Here is a 17342-nt window from a genome sequence, read left to right as displayed (position 1 = left end):
GGCAGAAGCTCTGGCTGGTCAGTTGGATTGCTTTTACAAGAAGTCTGACCGTTGGCTCTAAAATAATGTTAGTGAGATGATTTCTGCAACAGCAGGCATCATGCCACTGAAAGTCCAGTGACGTACGGGTATGTCACTGGAGCTACAGTGTCAACTTCTGTCAAGTGGGGATGGCCACACACTGATTGAAATTTGACCAGTCCCTGCTAGAGCATCCCAATTTTAATCAGTGTGTGGTCAGCCTAAGTATTCTGTGCTTGCTGGGTGTAGATAGCAGTGTTCCAAAGGTGATACAGTTTGATGAGCTCATTAAAGATATTTCAGATGCCAAGTGTGGCAAGTAAGACTTTTTGTAGATATTGTAGCTTGATGCATATAGAAAAATGTTGGTAAAACATACTGTACTTAGCTTAGATTAACCTAAAAGGTTTGCATGGACAGGTTCATAGCATAGCTATGTTCTTTGTAATCTGTTTTACATAAAAATCTACTTGGAGTTTTGCTGGCATTTATTTACATATACACTAACATTTGCTTCAGATATACAGTATAACTCATTTAACCTTTTTATGTATATATAAATTGCCACTTCCAATGACATGAAATAAATGACTTTGATATGTAAATTTACTATATATATTATTGCCTGTTTATGAGTAAACTGAAGTGGCCATGACCCCAAGGACTAAATCCAGCCTTGGGCTCAGGGTCTACTGCCTATTGTGGTGTTCTAGCACTGTAAAGGTGCCACACAATTTTTCCACAGCTTGACCTCAGCTACAAAATGTGTCTGGCTTGCTGACCTTGCTGATCCTGTGTTACACCTCTGAGTTTGCATCCTACTCCAGTACAGTACAGAATATTAAAGATGACACACAATAGTGTCGATTTATTAAAACTGGAACATGCAAAATCTGGTGCAGCTGTGCATGGTAGCCGAACAGCTTCTGCTTCTAACTTCAGCTTGTTCTATTAAACTTTAAAAAAAAAAAAACTGGAAGCTGATTGTTTTCTATGCAGAGTTGCACCAGATTCTACACTCTCCAGTTTTAATAAATCAACCTCAATGTTTCAGCTCATTCCATGTAAATCCCATGTTGAGCTTCAAAGTTTGTGGCCTGTTCAAAGACACTGTAAAGTTGCCACACAATATTTCTGAAGAGCAACCTCAGTTGCAAAATTTCTAATGTTTACTGCAGGGGCAGGCTTTTGGAGTTAAAGAGTAATGCAGGCCATAGATGGGTCGAAAATCGGCCGATTTTTCATCCGAAAATAAAATCGGCCGATTTTTGGATCGTTAGTGGGCTAAATGTTCAGCCGTTTTTCGGTATTTTGGCAGATTTTGCCGATCGGCCGATTTTCGCGGCAATGATGGGCAAATCGGACGATCTTTTACCGATAAAAAAATCTGCGCATGAGCAGTGACCTGCAAGAGGAAGACAAAAAGAAGAAAAAAGAAGAAGAGGAAGAAGAAGAGGAAGAAGAAGATGAAGATGAAGAAGAAGAAGAGGATGAAGAAGAAGAGAAGTAGAAGAGGAAGAAGAAGAAGAGGAGGATGAAGAAGAAGAAGCAGAGGATGAAGAAGAAGTAGAAGAAGAAGAGAATGATGCAGAAGAAGAGGATGAAGAAGAAGATGAAGAAGAAGAAGTAGAAGAAGAAGAAGAGGATGAAGAAGATGAAGAGGATGAAGAAGAGGAAGAAGATGAAGAGGATGAAGAAGAAGAGGATGAAGAAGAGGATGATGAAGAAGAGGATGAAGAAGAAGAGGATGAAGAAGAAGAGGAAGAAGAAGAAGAAGAGGAGGATGAAGAAGAGGAAAAAGAGGATGAAGAAGAGGAAGTAGAAGAAGAGGATGAAGAAGAAGAGGATGAAGAAGAAGAAGAAGAAGAGGAAGAAGAAGAAGAGGATGAAGAAGAAGAAGAAGCAGAAGAAGAAGAGGATGAAGAAGAGAAGAAGAAGAGGATGATGAAGAAGAAGAAGTAGAAGAGGATGAAGAAGAAGAGGAGGAAGAAGAAGAGGATGAAGAGGAAGATGAAGAAGAGGATGAAGAAGATGAAGAAGAAGAAGAAGAAGAGGATGAAGAAGAAGAGGAATTCCAGTCCGGCAAAAAGTGTCCCTTCAGAGAGCTCCGCTATTTCTTCTGACAGTTCCTTGACATTTATAGCGGTTGCAACATTGTATTTATTTGTTTTCGAATAAAAACATCTGTATCCTAAATGGATACAAATAGATACATTGTTGCAACCACTATAAATGTCAAGGAACTGTCAGAAGAAATAGCGGAGCTCTCTGCAGGGACACTTTTTGCCGGCTGTAGACGGGATGAAAATCGGCCGATTTTTTTTTACCGTTGCTGGTAACGTCGGCCACTTGAACGACCGATTTTTCATTTTTTTAAAAGAAAAATCGGCCGATTTTCGACCCGTCTATGGCCTGCATAAGTGTCTCTCAGATCATACACTCTAATGTCTATGTCATAATAAAACCTGCCTCATCCCACCATCTTAAATTAGAGCTTAACCAAGCTGGTTACATATTGTCATGCCACTTTAAAATATATAAAAATATTTACATTGCACTCACTCTAATACTAATAATAAAAAAAGAAGCTGCTGTCTTCAAACATTAAATAAAAAATAACATAATAAGGAAGAATTTCAAATAATATAAAGATACTAATATAAATTCATATGACAAAAAATTCATATACTGTATCTACATAAACCATATTTAACTCATATGTGCATACAATTTACTGCATATCAACATATCACTATAGATAAATTAATTATAATATAAAAGTGATTCAAAACATACAGTATAGTTAAGTTACATACAGTACAAATGAAGTATTTACATCCCCTATCCATGTGTGTTAGACAAAACACTCCACCAAACGTGCCACCACCTATAGAAAACCGGTTCAAAACAGGAAGGTCAAACAATGCGGTAGGGATTGCTCCACTGTCTACTGAAACCCACAATCTCCCAGATGAAAATCCAGCATATATGCACCCAAGGGAATAAGAAATACATGATAGTAAAAGTACCACTTAAAAGGTTTAATAAAGAGTAAAAACATATGTACTCCCGTGATTCAAGTGCATACAAGCACTTATGAGACACTTTCATGTGTAAGAACACCAACAGGCATGTGAAAAAAAATATAGTCCCTCAATGGTAGCATCACCAAAACCTGCCCAGTGCGTATGTGTTTCATCACTCTACTAATGACAAATAGGTTTAAATCAAAATAGTGCACTGTGACAGAAATTCGGACACCCCTCCCAATCATTGGATTCAGGTGTTCCAATGACCTACATGGCCACCAGTGTATAAAATCAAGCACCTAGGCATGCAGACTGCTTCTACAAACATTTGTGAAAGAATGGGTCGTTCTCAGGAGCTCAGTGAATTCAAAGGTGGTACCGAGACAGATTGCCATCCCTGAAATTTCCTTGCTACTAAATATTCCACGATCAACTGTTAGTGGTATTATAACAAAGTGGAAGCAACAGGGAACAACAGTAGCTCAGCCACAAAGTGGTGGGCCACGTAAAATGACAGAGCGGGGTCAGCGCATGCTGAAGCACAACAGATGTCGCCAACTGGCCTTCAGATTAGCACAACAGTGAATAGAGAGCTTCATGAAATGGGTTCCATGGCCAAGCATCTGCATCCAAGCCTTACATCACCAAGTGCATTGCAAAGCGTCAGATGCAGTGGTGTAAAGTATGCCGCCACTGGACTCTAGAGCAGTGGAGACATGTTCTCTGAAGTGATGAATCACATTTCTCTATCTGGCAATCCGATGGACGTGTCTGGGTTTGGCAGTTGCCAGGAAAATGGTCCTTGCCTGAGTGCATTGTAAAAAGTGTTGCTTTGAGATTTTTTTTGCATTCTATTTTGCATTTTAATAAACTCTTAGGATGCAGTATCGGGGGACTGTGAAAAAGAGAAGCTTACAAACTATACTATTAAATTATTGTGCCGCATGTCAATTTTTATGACACTGAAAGCTTTAGAAATATATATTTTTTAAAGAAAAAGCCTTCCTATGGCTTTATGATTTGTTGTGACTGCTACTTTAACCAGTTGATCCAATCCTATTACCATTTGATGAGAAAATCATCTGGTGCAATCAAAAATGCCTAGAAATATTTTTCCATGTTGAAAATAATCATATTGAGGTGCTGCTGCTATATTTAAGCCAAACTAAATGTACAAAGTTCCTGTCTGTGAAAATTGTACTGTTCTGTAAAACTACATACAGCTTAAAGGTATCTTCCATGCAAGTAATTTGAAGAACCAGTGTTTTTTTTTTTTACATGTCGCCTTCAAGGTTGCATTAAAAATATCCTCTCCCAGCTGAGACAGTATTAAATAAAAAAACTTTTCCCGCTTTGTTAAATGTCTCCTATGGCCGTGTACAACTAGTAGGCCCTTTTCTGGACAATTGTTTGCCTATTAGCCCCCCTAAAATGGCCAGAATTTACCAACAGTATTCATCCCCCACAAACTTCAACAGGATTGACCACAATATTAGAGTTTGCTGAACTGTGACCCAAAGTCCCCAGACCTTCAATTAATTGAACCCAGGCAGATTTACACATTGCTAATTAGGATAACTGTACTCTTTTAAAGGTAAAATAATAATTTAATGGTACACAAGAGCCTTCATATATGGTGTCTCCTGTTTCTTTGACTTAGTCTTTTTGCAGGCCATGTGGCCCAAGTACCAATCTCTGCCCATTTGAAAGTTCAGTGAGATCATAGGTTGAAAGCAACTCATTTGCAAAGATATAAATAACCAGCATTTGCAGTATTACATATTATAACAATAAATTGACTTATGATATCTGATAAAAACTTATAGTAGGACTAATATAATTTGGATGAGCTTTGAATTCAAGTTTGAGTTTCAGTAGTTCACTAGCACGCCTCTAACCTTCAAGTTCTGCCACTGAATTGTAGTGTAGAACAGAGGGTGCAATTTTCGGGCTGTGAAGTAGATGCTTCAAAAGTTGCAAAGCCTTCCTATATGGTTACCAATAATTAAGTGTTGCAAATTTTATTCACACCACTTACCATGCCACAGGGGACCTTTTAAATGTCTATATGTGCTAGTCAAACAATCTTAATAATAGTGCAAAATCACTGCTGCTGACTTTTCTTAAAATGAAAACTCATAAACACAATCACAATAAATACCCATGTGAGGCAGCGCTGTGACCTATTACATTCAATACAAATACGTTAGTGGCAAAACATTTATACAAAACAGTCATTTGAATGGAATAAAGAGTCCCATTTGAAACCAGCACCCATTTTTAGTGAAGTGAAATCCCTCACATTGGTCTAAGTCTCACTCACTGGCTAATATTGCCTCTTATAAAAATGATTGGCAAGTAACGCTCAAACAGATGTTATTATTCTCACTCCATAGGCCCCCTTTAAGGGGTCCCCAAGCAGCTCATGCCAAGAAAGATAAAGGTCTCAGATAGTGTAGTACCATCAAAACAATGTTGTGGTTTTTTTTTCTCCCCATGAGAACACTGAGAAGTCACATTTGTTGTTGAGTACCTCCCCTCTCTGATTGCACACACATGGTGTTGGGAGGGACTGCTGATTAGCCCCTGGGGATAAATATTTGTAGCTTATGGGGGTGGTTTGCTTCATGAGGATACAGACAAGCAACACTTTGATGAACAGCTCTTGATTCATGGTGGTTATGTTTTGGCTGCTTATATTTGTTTTTGCATTTGGCCTTGGGTACTCTGTGGACTATTTTTCTCTGGTATATTCTTCCATCTTTGGACTGGATTCTGTGATTAGGGTCCCCTTTTCTTTCTCTGTCATACCACCAGGTGCAGTACATTTTATAAAGTGATCTTGTTTCTTTTAATTACTGCTAAATTACAGCCAGTGCTGCATTACATTTTTGTTGTTTATTGTGACTCAAATTATCTATTCAGTATTACAATGAAAGCATCTGATCCATGGTGGTTCATACTTTGGCTGCCTATATTTTATCTTTCAATTCGGCTCTGGGTACTTGGTAGTCTTTCTTTACTGACACACCTCTCTGTGGACTAGACTTTGAGACCTAGATGTCTTTCCATTTTTTCTACCACTAGGTGCAGTCTCGTACACTTCTCACATGCTTGCTCACTATATGTCTTTTTACTCACTGTTATACTGCAGCCAGCATTACACATTATTTGTGTCGGTCATCACTCCTCTTGATTTCATCATTCATTACAATTTCTTTCCATATTTATTATTTTGGGTTGCCCACCCACTTTGAATCTGCTTCTGGCTTGTCCCCTTGGGTCCTCGTGGAGTTGTACTTCCACAGCTCCCGGGTGAGACTCCCCTGGCGATCACCATTTGCAAATATGCATTTTTAGCTGATTTGTAAGTATCAAGGTGCCTCTGGTGACCCTTGAGATTGGAACTACCTTATATATTTCAAGATACCACTAGGTCATTGTATACTTGATGTTTTACCTTGAAGATATTATACATCCATCTACTCCAGAAGAAGTGAACTAAGAGTCATGAAACACATCAAGTTTTGGATGCAATTTCAATGTAATTATGTATTGACATCTGGATTGTATATGGTCAATTGTATATCCAATTATGTATGAAATGCATTAATATGGATTTATTACAAATCAGCTTTATTAAAAATAAAAATTAATGTTGGAAACTAGTTATTCGTTGGTCGTGTGTGTTGTGCCTCATTTAAAGTTCCAGGACACATAAATTGGTTGTATACCATCAAAACAATAATTTTTTTCATACTTGGTTAAAATTATACTCACAAAGACATTAAAAAAAAATCACATGTACAAATAAACAGCAATCAATGTGTCTGCCAGCTGTCTCATCCCCACCACTGTGCCCAGCACTCTGCCTCACCTGGTCCCCCCATCTGAGAGTTCAGATACTTCACTTACGAGATGAGTCTGATGTCACTTTCTGGTGACCGTGTGGTCTAGCCTTAATGTGTTTCGTTGTTACAACTAATTTTTATTCTGGTAATAATTCTGTATACCAGATCCCATGTTAAGTAGATTTTCATGTAATTTAGAGAGCCATTTTTCTAGAACCTTTTTCACAGTCTGTCATTTTGCAGACCAGGTAACCCAGGTTTTCCATCAGCCCAGCTAAAAGCTCAGTGCAAGTATAGATTAAAAGTAACACATCATTTGCAAAGATACAAATACAATTAGTAAGACTAATATTATTTTGGATGTACTTGCAAGTCATCTCTAGATACCACTAGTTCAAGTAGTAACTAGTACTCCTCTCACTTTGAAGTTCTGGCAATGAAATGTAGGGTAAAACAGCAAGTGCATCTTCCAGTCTATGACACTTGTGATTAGCATGTTGCCATGTGGCATGATTGGTATGTTGACCACTGACGTTCTGTTTCCCACTGCCCCACTTTGCCTTATTCTTTTTGATCTAGTGGTAATAATAGTATGATATCATATACAAATAATAATAGATCCCTAATCATACAGGCTGTAATGCAACACAATATTGTGAGAGTAGTGGCTATAATACCCAATAACACCTCCGATGGCAATGAATATAATATTCGGCAAAAGGCTCAATTCAGAAAGCTAACACACCAGGATATAGAGCCTTATTTATTTTTTTTAGCGTTAGACAGTACAATCACATGGCTAAAATAAAGATCTCTATTCTTGGAACACAAAAATATGTTCATAAATTGAGCCTAATATCTATTGTAATCTAATAGGTAATACAGTTGCAAGAAAAAGTATGTGAACCCCTTGGGATTACTTGGAGTTTTGCATGAATTGGGCATAACATGTGCTCTGAATGTCATCTAAGTCACAACAATAGAAGAACACAGTCTGCTGAACATAATACTACACAAACATTAGATGTTGCCATGGTTTAATTGCACATAACATGTAAACATTCACAGTGCAGGGAGGAAAAAGTATGTGAACCTTTGGACTTAATAACTGGTTGACCCTCCCTTGGCAGCAATAACCTCAACCAAACGTTCCTGTAGTTGCAGATCAGACCTGCACAACGATCTGGAGTAGTTTTGGACCACTCCTCTTCACAAAACTGTTTCAGTGTAGTAATATTCTTGGGATGTCTGGTGTGAATCGCTCTCTTAAGGTCATGCCACAGCATTTCAATCGGGTTGAGGTCAGGACTCTGACTGGGCCACCCCAGAAGGTGTATTCTGTGCTGTTGCAGCCATTGTTTTGTTGAATTACTTTGGGTCATTGTCCTGTTGCATCATCCATCCTCTGCAGAGCTTCAGTTGGCGGACAGATGGTTGTACGTTTTCCTGCAAAATGTCTTGATAAACTCTGGAATTTATTTTCCCATCAATGACAACAATCCGTCCAGGCCCTGAGGCAGCAAAGCAGCCCCAAACCATGATGCTCCCTCCGCCATGTTTTACAGTGGGGATGAGGTTTTGATGTTGGTGTGCTGTGCCTTTTTTTCTCCACACATAGTGTTGTGTGTTTTTCCCAAACAACTCAATCTTGGTTTCATCTGTCCACAGTATATTTTGCCAGTAGTGCTGTGGAACATCCAGGTGCTCTTTTTCAAACTTCAAACGTGCTGCAATATTCTTTTTGGACAGCAATGGCTTCCTCCGTGGTGCCCTCCCATGTACTCCATTCTTGTTTAATGTTTTCCTTATAGTAGATGTGTCAACAAAAATGTTAGCATGTGCCAGAGATTTCTGTAGGTCTTTAGCTGACACTCTGGGATTCTTCTTTACCTCATGCAGCATTCTGCGCTGTGCTCTTGCAGTCATTTTTACAAGACGACCATGCCTAGGGAGAGTAGCAACAGTGCTAAACTTTCTCCATTTGTAGACAGTCTGTCTTACCGTGGACACATGAACATCAAAGCTTTTGGAGATACTTTTGTAACCCTTTCCAGCTTCATGCAAGTCAACAATTCTTCATCGTAGGTCTTCTGAGAGCTCTTTTCTGCAAGGCATGGTTCACATCAGACAGTGCTTCTTGAAACCAGTAAACCCAAAACAGGTGTGTGTTTTTTAAGGGCAGGACAGCTGTCAGCAACACATCCAATATCATCACACTGATTGGAGTCAAAATTGGCTCACTCCTGGCTCCAATTAGCTCTGGGAGAAGTCATTAAGCTAGGGCCTCACATACTTTTTCCTCCCTGCGCTGTGAATGTTTACATGTTATGTGCAATTAAACCATGGCAACATCTAATGTTTATGTAGTATTATGTTCAGCAGACTGTGTTCTTCTATTGTTGTGATTTAGATGACGTTCAGAGCACATTTTATGCCCAATTCATGCAAAACTCCACGTAATCCCAAGGGGTTCACATACTTTTTCTTGCAACTGTATATACAATTCTGAAGATGTTATTAGTGATCTTGTACCATACAGCTCAGCAGCATCTTCAATGCCAGTGGTTGCACTCGCCTTCCTTTTTTCCTAAACAACTCTTTCTTTCACTGCCCATTTCTTTCAGATTAGCACAACAGTTTGGATGTACTGTATGTTACTTCCAGACTATGCAGACCATTATGAAAGCCTTTCCAATAGACAGAAGTCTAGCAGGAAAGAGAAACCTCCCATTTAACTAAACCTGGCAAAGAGGAAAAGATGAAGACTTTAAAGTACATGTATAAAGGTGATGAAACCCGTGTCAAGAGTTTATTGCAGTCTGTGTTCGTGAAGAAATCCACCCCTCTATTTTTCATGATAACCATTGTCATCAAAGTGGACAATGATGGGAAACACATTCTTTTACAATTGTTACCAGAACAGTAAGAGAGTGCATATCTTCTAATAAGGAAAATTGTTACAGTGACAATGGTCTAAGAGGGGAATTTTCATTTCTTTCTTTTCACTCCCTGTCTTGTCTCTAGAACAAGAAGTGAAGGAAAATTTCCTGAAAAGGAAACAGACAGAAAAAAAACCTGGCAGAGGTTTTAAAGTGGTTGTAAACCCTTCCATACAGTATATCCAGTGAAGTGACTAACCTCAAGAGATACAGAGATTAAACAAATCCTCCAAAATAATCTGCATTCTTATCTACAGTTGTCTCTTCTCTACTATTTTTCAAAGTTCAGAATTTTTAAAGTTTGTTATAGCTTACAGAAAACAGGGGGCAAAGAGATGAAATCACACACTGCATAGCTCAGTGAGGAGAGCTTTGAGAGCTGATTGGAGGGAAGGGAAACACAGCCCACAGGAACAGAGCTGAGGCTTTCAATCACAGGCTGGAGGTCCCTCCCCTGTCACCTTTTTTCTCTTGGTGTCAGGAAAACTTGTCACAAGTGAGTCATGCTGATAGGATAGGAACAATGCAGCAGATAGAAATGACATTAAGTGGTCTTAATTGAGTACACACATGTACACACTATAGAGGGATATGCTGTGTTCATATTTCATGTCTGAGGTTTACAATCACTTAACTATACCTTTCTATATCCATCTATGTGGTTAGAGAAACACTCTTAGCTTCAGTTAATGAAAGAAGAATACAAGATATCTGTAATAAACTACACTTTTTTTAACTAAACTAAATACAACACAGAACAGATAAAAAGGGAAAAGAAACAATAACATTGAATGGATATAATTATATTTTAACATTTGATGCTTTGAAATGAATTATTACCTAAAAATGCTGACGGGGACACTGTTCCATTGCTCCTGGAGACCATTACACTAATTCCTGTTTCCACAAAGGGCACTGAAAAGTCAATAATCTCAGATCGTTCTTCATTTATGGTAAGTGAACCAATGGCCATATCAGCACGCTGGTAAAAAACCTATTGGGATACAAAACAGAATAAAATTTAAAAAAGGGGCCCATTAGGAATTTAGATAAGTCTCACCAAAAGCTTTTACTCAGTAATATGGATTCAAATTTTCTGCGTTCTTCTAGATAAAAATAATAAAACTATCACTATGATTTAAAGCAGCCACCATGTAGCTTATTTAATAAAGCTAAGAGCAATGTGCCAAGTATAGTAACCTACTGCAGCTAATTGCAGTTCATATTTCATTTGTGTGACTATTGTAAATTGGAATCTGATTGGTTGTTTTGCCGCTTGCTCTTTGCATATTTTTATTTCTGTTTGGGATTCCTTATTAAGCAAGTCTCTAAAATGTATAATCTTGTAATAATGTACCTCATTTCATAGATGACATGTCTGTTATACATCTTTGTGGGTTCTATAAAAATGGAAAAAGTGACTAGTGAAAAGTCAACCAGTCTGAACCTTGCTTTTTAAAAATATACTAGATACATTTCAGTTTAAATCCGATTATCAAGAACAATGATTCTGGTTTTCATTTGTTCAATTGCATATATTATTTCTTACACTGGTCACACAAAAGGTAATTTTGAGACCATTTGGTATTGAGGTAGTCTGCTATAGGTGATATTTAATTTTAATGCTTTGGCTTCAATGCTTTCTGAGTCACGGATCCAAAGCAAATACAGAGATAAGGCAGTTCAACACCACTTTACAGCATGCTTGTTCAACCAGGCAACCTGCAGTTTAAAAAGCCCCAATACTTTTCTTATGACAGTACTTCAACCACTTTTAAACTCCAAACACAACTGTAAACACAAGTTAAATCACCATATCACCAATACTTTATGTCATTCCACAGTGTTTATAGGAACTGTTGGTGATATGTAGGTTACCCACTTGCCTACCGGGCACTTTTACCCCCTTCCTACACAGGCCAATTTTCAGCTCTCAGTGCTGTTGCACTTTGAATGACAATTGTGTGGTCATGCAACTCTGTGCCCAAATGCCATTTTTATCATTTTTATGTATTTTTAATTTTTCAAATAGAGCTTTCTTTTGGTGGTATTTAATTACCACTGGGTGTTTTATTTTTTGCTAAACAAAAAAAGACATTTAGAAAAAAATAGGTTTCCATTAATTTCTATTATAACATTTTGCAAACAGGTGTATTTTCTCCTTCAGTGATGTGGTTGCACTGATGGGCACTGTTGAGGTGGTACTGATAGGCAGCACTGATAGGCGGCAATGATGGGCACTGATGTGCACTAATAGGCAGCACTGAAGGGCACTGATAGGCAGCTCTGAAGGGCACTGATGGGTGGCACTGATATGTGACACTGACTGGTATAACTGATGGGCACTGATTTGCAGCACTGATGGACACTGACTGGCATCACTAATGGAAACTTTTTGGCATTAATAGGCAGCACTTATGGGCACTGTTGGGGCTGCCCTGATTATCAGTGTATATGTCTACTTTCATACTTGGCGGTTATCAACAATATTTTCCATAAACTTCTACAGCGTGAGGAAAGTGCTGCCGATAACCAGTGTGTTTACATTGTAATCAGCTGTTACTGGAGACAGCTGATCATGTGGTAAACAGCAGCTATGATTGGTCCTTTTCCATGGATTGCGATCAGCTGTGTCCACAGAAAGCATCAGGTGTGTGCAGGCACATGGTGGGTGCAGTTCTGGGAAGACGTCAATAGACATCCTCCCAGAACTGGATGACCACGCTGTAGCTGTCATTCAGCTATAGTGCAGTCAGCAAGAAGTGAAATTGCCTGAAAATTAGAACGAGTATGTGGCTAGCATAAGGACTTGAGTATATAAGCTTTTTTACTTGTTTCTGGAACAGTGTTCATATTGTTTTAATGCTCCATCCATCCATTCCAAGCATGTCAGGCTGCATTCACACTTGGTTGCTCTGAAAATGAGAGTAGAATTGCACGTTTCTGTTTTAACCACTTGGCGACTGCCTCTTGTAGCTTTACTGCTGCATGATCTGTGCTCCTGCTGTGTTCACGGGCCGGTGCCGCGTGCGCATGGCGGGGTTTTGATTCAGTACAGCACTGATCACTCACCAGATTCAGACCAATGATGTTTGGCCTGGACCCGCTGATTGGTTGTACTGAATAAGAGGTCTTCCTGTTCCTGTGTTTACATTACACAGGCCCAGTAAACAATGCAATCTTCTCTCCCTGGAGTACATTCCGTTCCAGAGAGAGAAGAAATCAGATCCATGGGAGTCAAAGCACTACACACACAGGAAAAGCACTGCTAGGTCATATTTAACCCCACAGTTAACGATTTCACTGCCCTGTCACCAGTGTCATTAGTACAGTGTACAGATTTTTTTTACTGATCACTGTATTAGTGTCATGGGTGACTTCAGATACCGTTAGCACCAGTTAGCATCAGTTAATGTCCCTCGCAGATAGTGTCACATTGCCCACCACTACATTACCATCACATTTAACCCTTTGATTGCCAGGAACACATTCACATACACACTATAAACCTCCATTGCTAGTATAGTGTCTGATCAGATCAACACTATACCTTTGTATATACCAAAAATGCAGCATTAGCAGGATCAGCCCCAACACTTGCCAGCACCTGTATTTAGCCCCTACGCTTGACTCCCCCCCTTCTCCCCCTAGCAAGGGCAGTGTCAGTAGATCATTGTCACTTGATACATTGCACACAAAACTGCAGGTTTAGTAAGATCAGGCCTGATCTCTGCTAGCACTAGCAGGTAAATTGTTTTTTTTAGCGGTTGGTTAAAGCAGTCCCTGACAGCCAGGTGCTCTTTTTCCCATGAGTCACACTAGGTACAGTTGTGTTCAAAATAATAGCAGTCAGACATCACTAACCTGATCAATCACTGTTTTTGGTAGAAATGATATTTCTACATGGCAAATAATTTACTAGCAGGTGTAGTAGAGTAATAGAAATCCAACAGACCCAACAGTCATGACAAGCATGCTGCTGATTCTGTGCAATTGAATCACTAATTGAAAGGGGCATGTTCAAAATAATAGCAGTGTGGAGTTCTATTAGTGAGGTCCTTCATTCTTTGAACAACAGGTGGCAATTATTGCCCTTATTTAAGGAAGGCAGCAAATGTTGTACATGCTGGTTACAGTGCAATTCTCTCTGAAATTCTGAGGAAAATGGGTCATTCCAGACATTGTTCAGAAGAACAGCATACCTTGATTAAAAAGATGATTGGAGAGGGGAAAACATATAAAGAAGTGCAGATAATGATAGGCTGCTCAGCTAAAAAGATCGCAAATGCTTTAAAATGGCAACCAAAACCTGAAAGACGTGGAAAAAAGCAAAAAACTACCATTCGAATGGATAGAAGAATAGCCAAAATGGCAAGGACTCAGCCAACAATCAGCTCCAGGAAGATCAAAGAAGGTCTAAAGTTACCTGTGAGTACTGTTACAATTAGAAGACGCCTATGTGAAGCCAAGCTATCTGCAAGAAGCCCCCGCAAAGTCCCACTGTTGAAAAAAGACGTGCTGAAGAGGTTACAATTTGCCAAAGAGCACATTGACTGGCCTAAAAAGAAATGGCGCAACATCTTGTGGACTGATGAAAGTAAGATTGTTCTTTTTGGGTCTAGTGGCCAGAGACAATTTGTCAGACGACCCCCAAACACTGAATTCAAGCCACAGTACACTGTGAAGACAGTGAAGCATGGTTGCGCAAGCATCATGATATGGGGCTGTTTCTCATACTATGGTGTTGGGCCTATTTATCGCATACCAGGGATCATGGATCAGTTTGATTACATCAGAATACTTGAAGAGGTCATGCTGCCTTATGCTGAAGAGGAAATGCCCTTGAAATGGGTGTTCCAACAAGACAACTACCCCAAACACACTAGTAAACGTGCAACATCTTGGTTCCAGACCAACAAGATTGACATTATGGAGTGGCCAGCCCAATCCCTGGATCCTAATCCAATAGAAAACTTGTGGGGTGACATCAAAAATGCAGTTTCTGAGGCAAAACCAAGAAATAGAGAAGAACTGTGGAATGTAGGCCAACCATCCTGGGCTGGAATACCTGTTCACAGGTGCCAGAAGTTGGTTGACTCCATGCAACACAGATGTACAGCAGTTCTCAGAAACAGTGCTTATACAACTAAATATTAATTAAGTGATTCAAAGGAAAGCAAAATCTTCAAACATTTTTCAGTTTATACAGTGAATGTTTGAGTTTGTAAAGAAGAATACAAACACGTCTATTTTTTTGAACAGTCTAATATTCACTTTTCTTCAATTTTTTTTAGAGGAACAACACACATTTGATCTATTTTTCTTCATGTTTTAATTTGGAATAGAATGTATAGTGTTTCCAATTCTTTTGTGTGTATGGAAATAAAAGCTATTAGCAGGATTTTGAGCTTTATTCACTTTTTTCAACACACTGCTATTATTTTGAACACAACTGTACCTATAAATTTAGTGGCCAAATGTCCAACGAAAGGTACTCTAGTGAACAGGCCTACAGGATTCTGAGTATGTCAGATGAGAGTGAAGGTGAAGCCTCACTGACAGAATCAAAACCTGTAGAGAGCAGCGGCACCCTGACAGATAGCTCAGATGATGGAGTAGAGGTCCCTGCTAAGGTCATGTGTACCCGACCCCCTTCCCAGGTTGCTGAGGTGTTAGAATTGCCTGATGATTCTCATATGCAGCAGAGTGCTAGTACTAGTGCCGTTCTACCTTTTGGTGAACTGACAAGCACCAGCTGCCTAGTATGTCCTGGTCTTTTACATACCAGCACTGCAGTATCAGTTGGTGACATGGTGAGTTCCATAAGCTGGTGCGGTGGCTAGCACAAGTAGTGTCCTGCAGCCACCAAGAATTCCAACACAGGTCTGTAGCACCCATAGTGTCCTTCTGGACATTGTTTGCAAATCCTAATTGGCAGCCTATAAATTCTGCAACACTCACACTTACCCCATTCACTGCCCGGCCCAGATTTCAGGTGGAAACAGCAAATATACAGTGAAGGAAATAAGTATGCCCAAAGATGTCAGGGACAAGATTGTAGACCTACACAAGGCTGGACTGGGCTACCAAACTATCGCCAAGCAGCTTGGTGAGAAGGTGATAACACACCAACCAATCGATTTTTAGACTGATTATTTCTTTGTGAATGGGCAAAAATTTTAAATCAGCAGGGGATCAAATACTTATTTCCTCCACTGTATACTTGCATCCAGAACCAGAAAGCAGGCTTCTCCTACTGTTCCCCTTCCTGTTGCACATTATATATGGTCTCTTTAACTTTCCAGAGAAGGCCCAGACCAAGTTTCTTTTACAGCTAAGTCATCTTCCCTCTGTGTCCTAGATATGCTTTGTTTTGAGAAGAATATATTTTTAGACTGATCATTTCTTTGCATGTGTGGGCAAACATTCAAAATCAGCAGGGGATCAAATACTTATTTCCTTCACTGTAACTACTCCCCTTGATTTTTTTTTTTTTTTTTAATCCAAACAACTTTTATAGTCAAGATAATAGAGAAAATGGAACAGTACTTACAGAATCCATAATGACATTACTGCAACAGCAGGATTACACATAAATAGAACAATGTGGATACGCAGATCCCGTAATAAACAGAATAAAAGAAATGGTAATCAAACAAAACAGAGACCACAAGGATCCAAAACTTTCTTGTCAATATCTTGCTTTTTCCTTTTTACATCTTATTCCTTCCCGACCTGATGTAAACAGAAATGGGGGAAAGGAACAAAGCCCAAAACATGTCTTCAAACACTAAAAAAAAAACACATCAACAACAACCACTGGTTCACCCAAGACGTCTCATCAAAAAGAATGGGAGATGCACATGAACTCCCACAAGGGGAGGAGTGGAGCCATGCACCTGATATAAAATATCACACCTGCAAAAGTCGGTCCACTATCAATTGAAGAGGGGCGAGCCCAGGTGTATTAAGACAACCCTGCCATACCTACTGGAACTTACAATAAGCATTGTGATGTTAGTACGTGAGTTTCTCCCGTGGGAGTAAAGAATTAACATAATCTATCCACTGCTTACTAGTCGGAGGAGCCGACGATAACCAGTACCTTGCTATCAACTTCCTAGCCAGCTATAAAAGTCTAGATACCATAATATACCCTCCTGGTTGGAACAGTTCTTGGTCCAGTGCCCCAACAGATAATGCAAGGGATCCTTCGGAATAGTATATTGCGATACTAGAGAAATAAACTGGAGAACCTCAACCAATATCTATGTAACTTGGGGCAACGCCAGAGGATATGAATAAAATCGCCCTGTTGGACCCTACACCTTGGACAATCAGGTGCCCCACCGATACAGTTGCACAGGGGTCCTATACACTCGATGAAGAATAAACAATTGAGACAATTTATGAGAGGGAGAAAGAGAAATTCCCGGAACAGATTCCAGGGCAGCATCCCAGACATCTCCAGCAAACAGTCCAATAACCCGGGACCACTCCAC

The 17342-nt window shown here is 39.4% G+C and overlaps 1 protein-coding gene across 1 annotated transcript in view; it reads right to left on the bottom strand.

Annotated features, from left to right (window-relative positions):
* GRIN2D (glutamate ionotropic receptor NMDA type subunit 2D) overlaps nucleotides 1-17342 on the bottom strand; it is a 526055-nt gene that overhangs the window by 273109 nt on the left and 235604 nt on the right. Inside the window, exon 6 of the mRNA XM_089690985.1 lies at nucleotides 10681-10834. Coding sequence (XP_089547111.1) covers nucleotides 10681-10834 — 154 coding nt within the window. The remainder of the gene's footprint in view (nucleotides 1-10680; nucleotides 10835-17342) is intronic.

The sequence above is a fragment of the Staurois parvus genome, unplaced genomic scaffold, assembly GCF_062004578.1.
Source record: "Staurois parvus isolate SC_StPar_1 unplaced genomic scaffold, SC_StPar_1.0 ptg000548l, whole genome shotgun sequence".
In the NCBI taxonomy this organism is placed as follows: Eukaryota; Metazoa; Chordata; class Amphibia; order Anura; family Ranidae; genus Staurois; species Staurois parvus.
The sequence above is the reverse complement of the archived record's forward strand: the minus strand, read 5'-3'. Positions and strand labels throughout refer to the sequence as shown.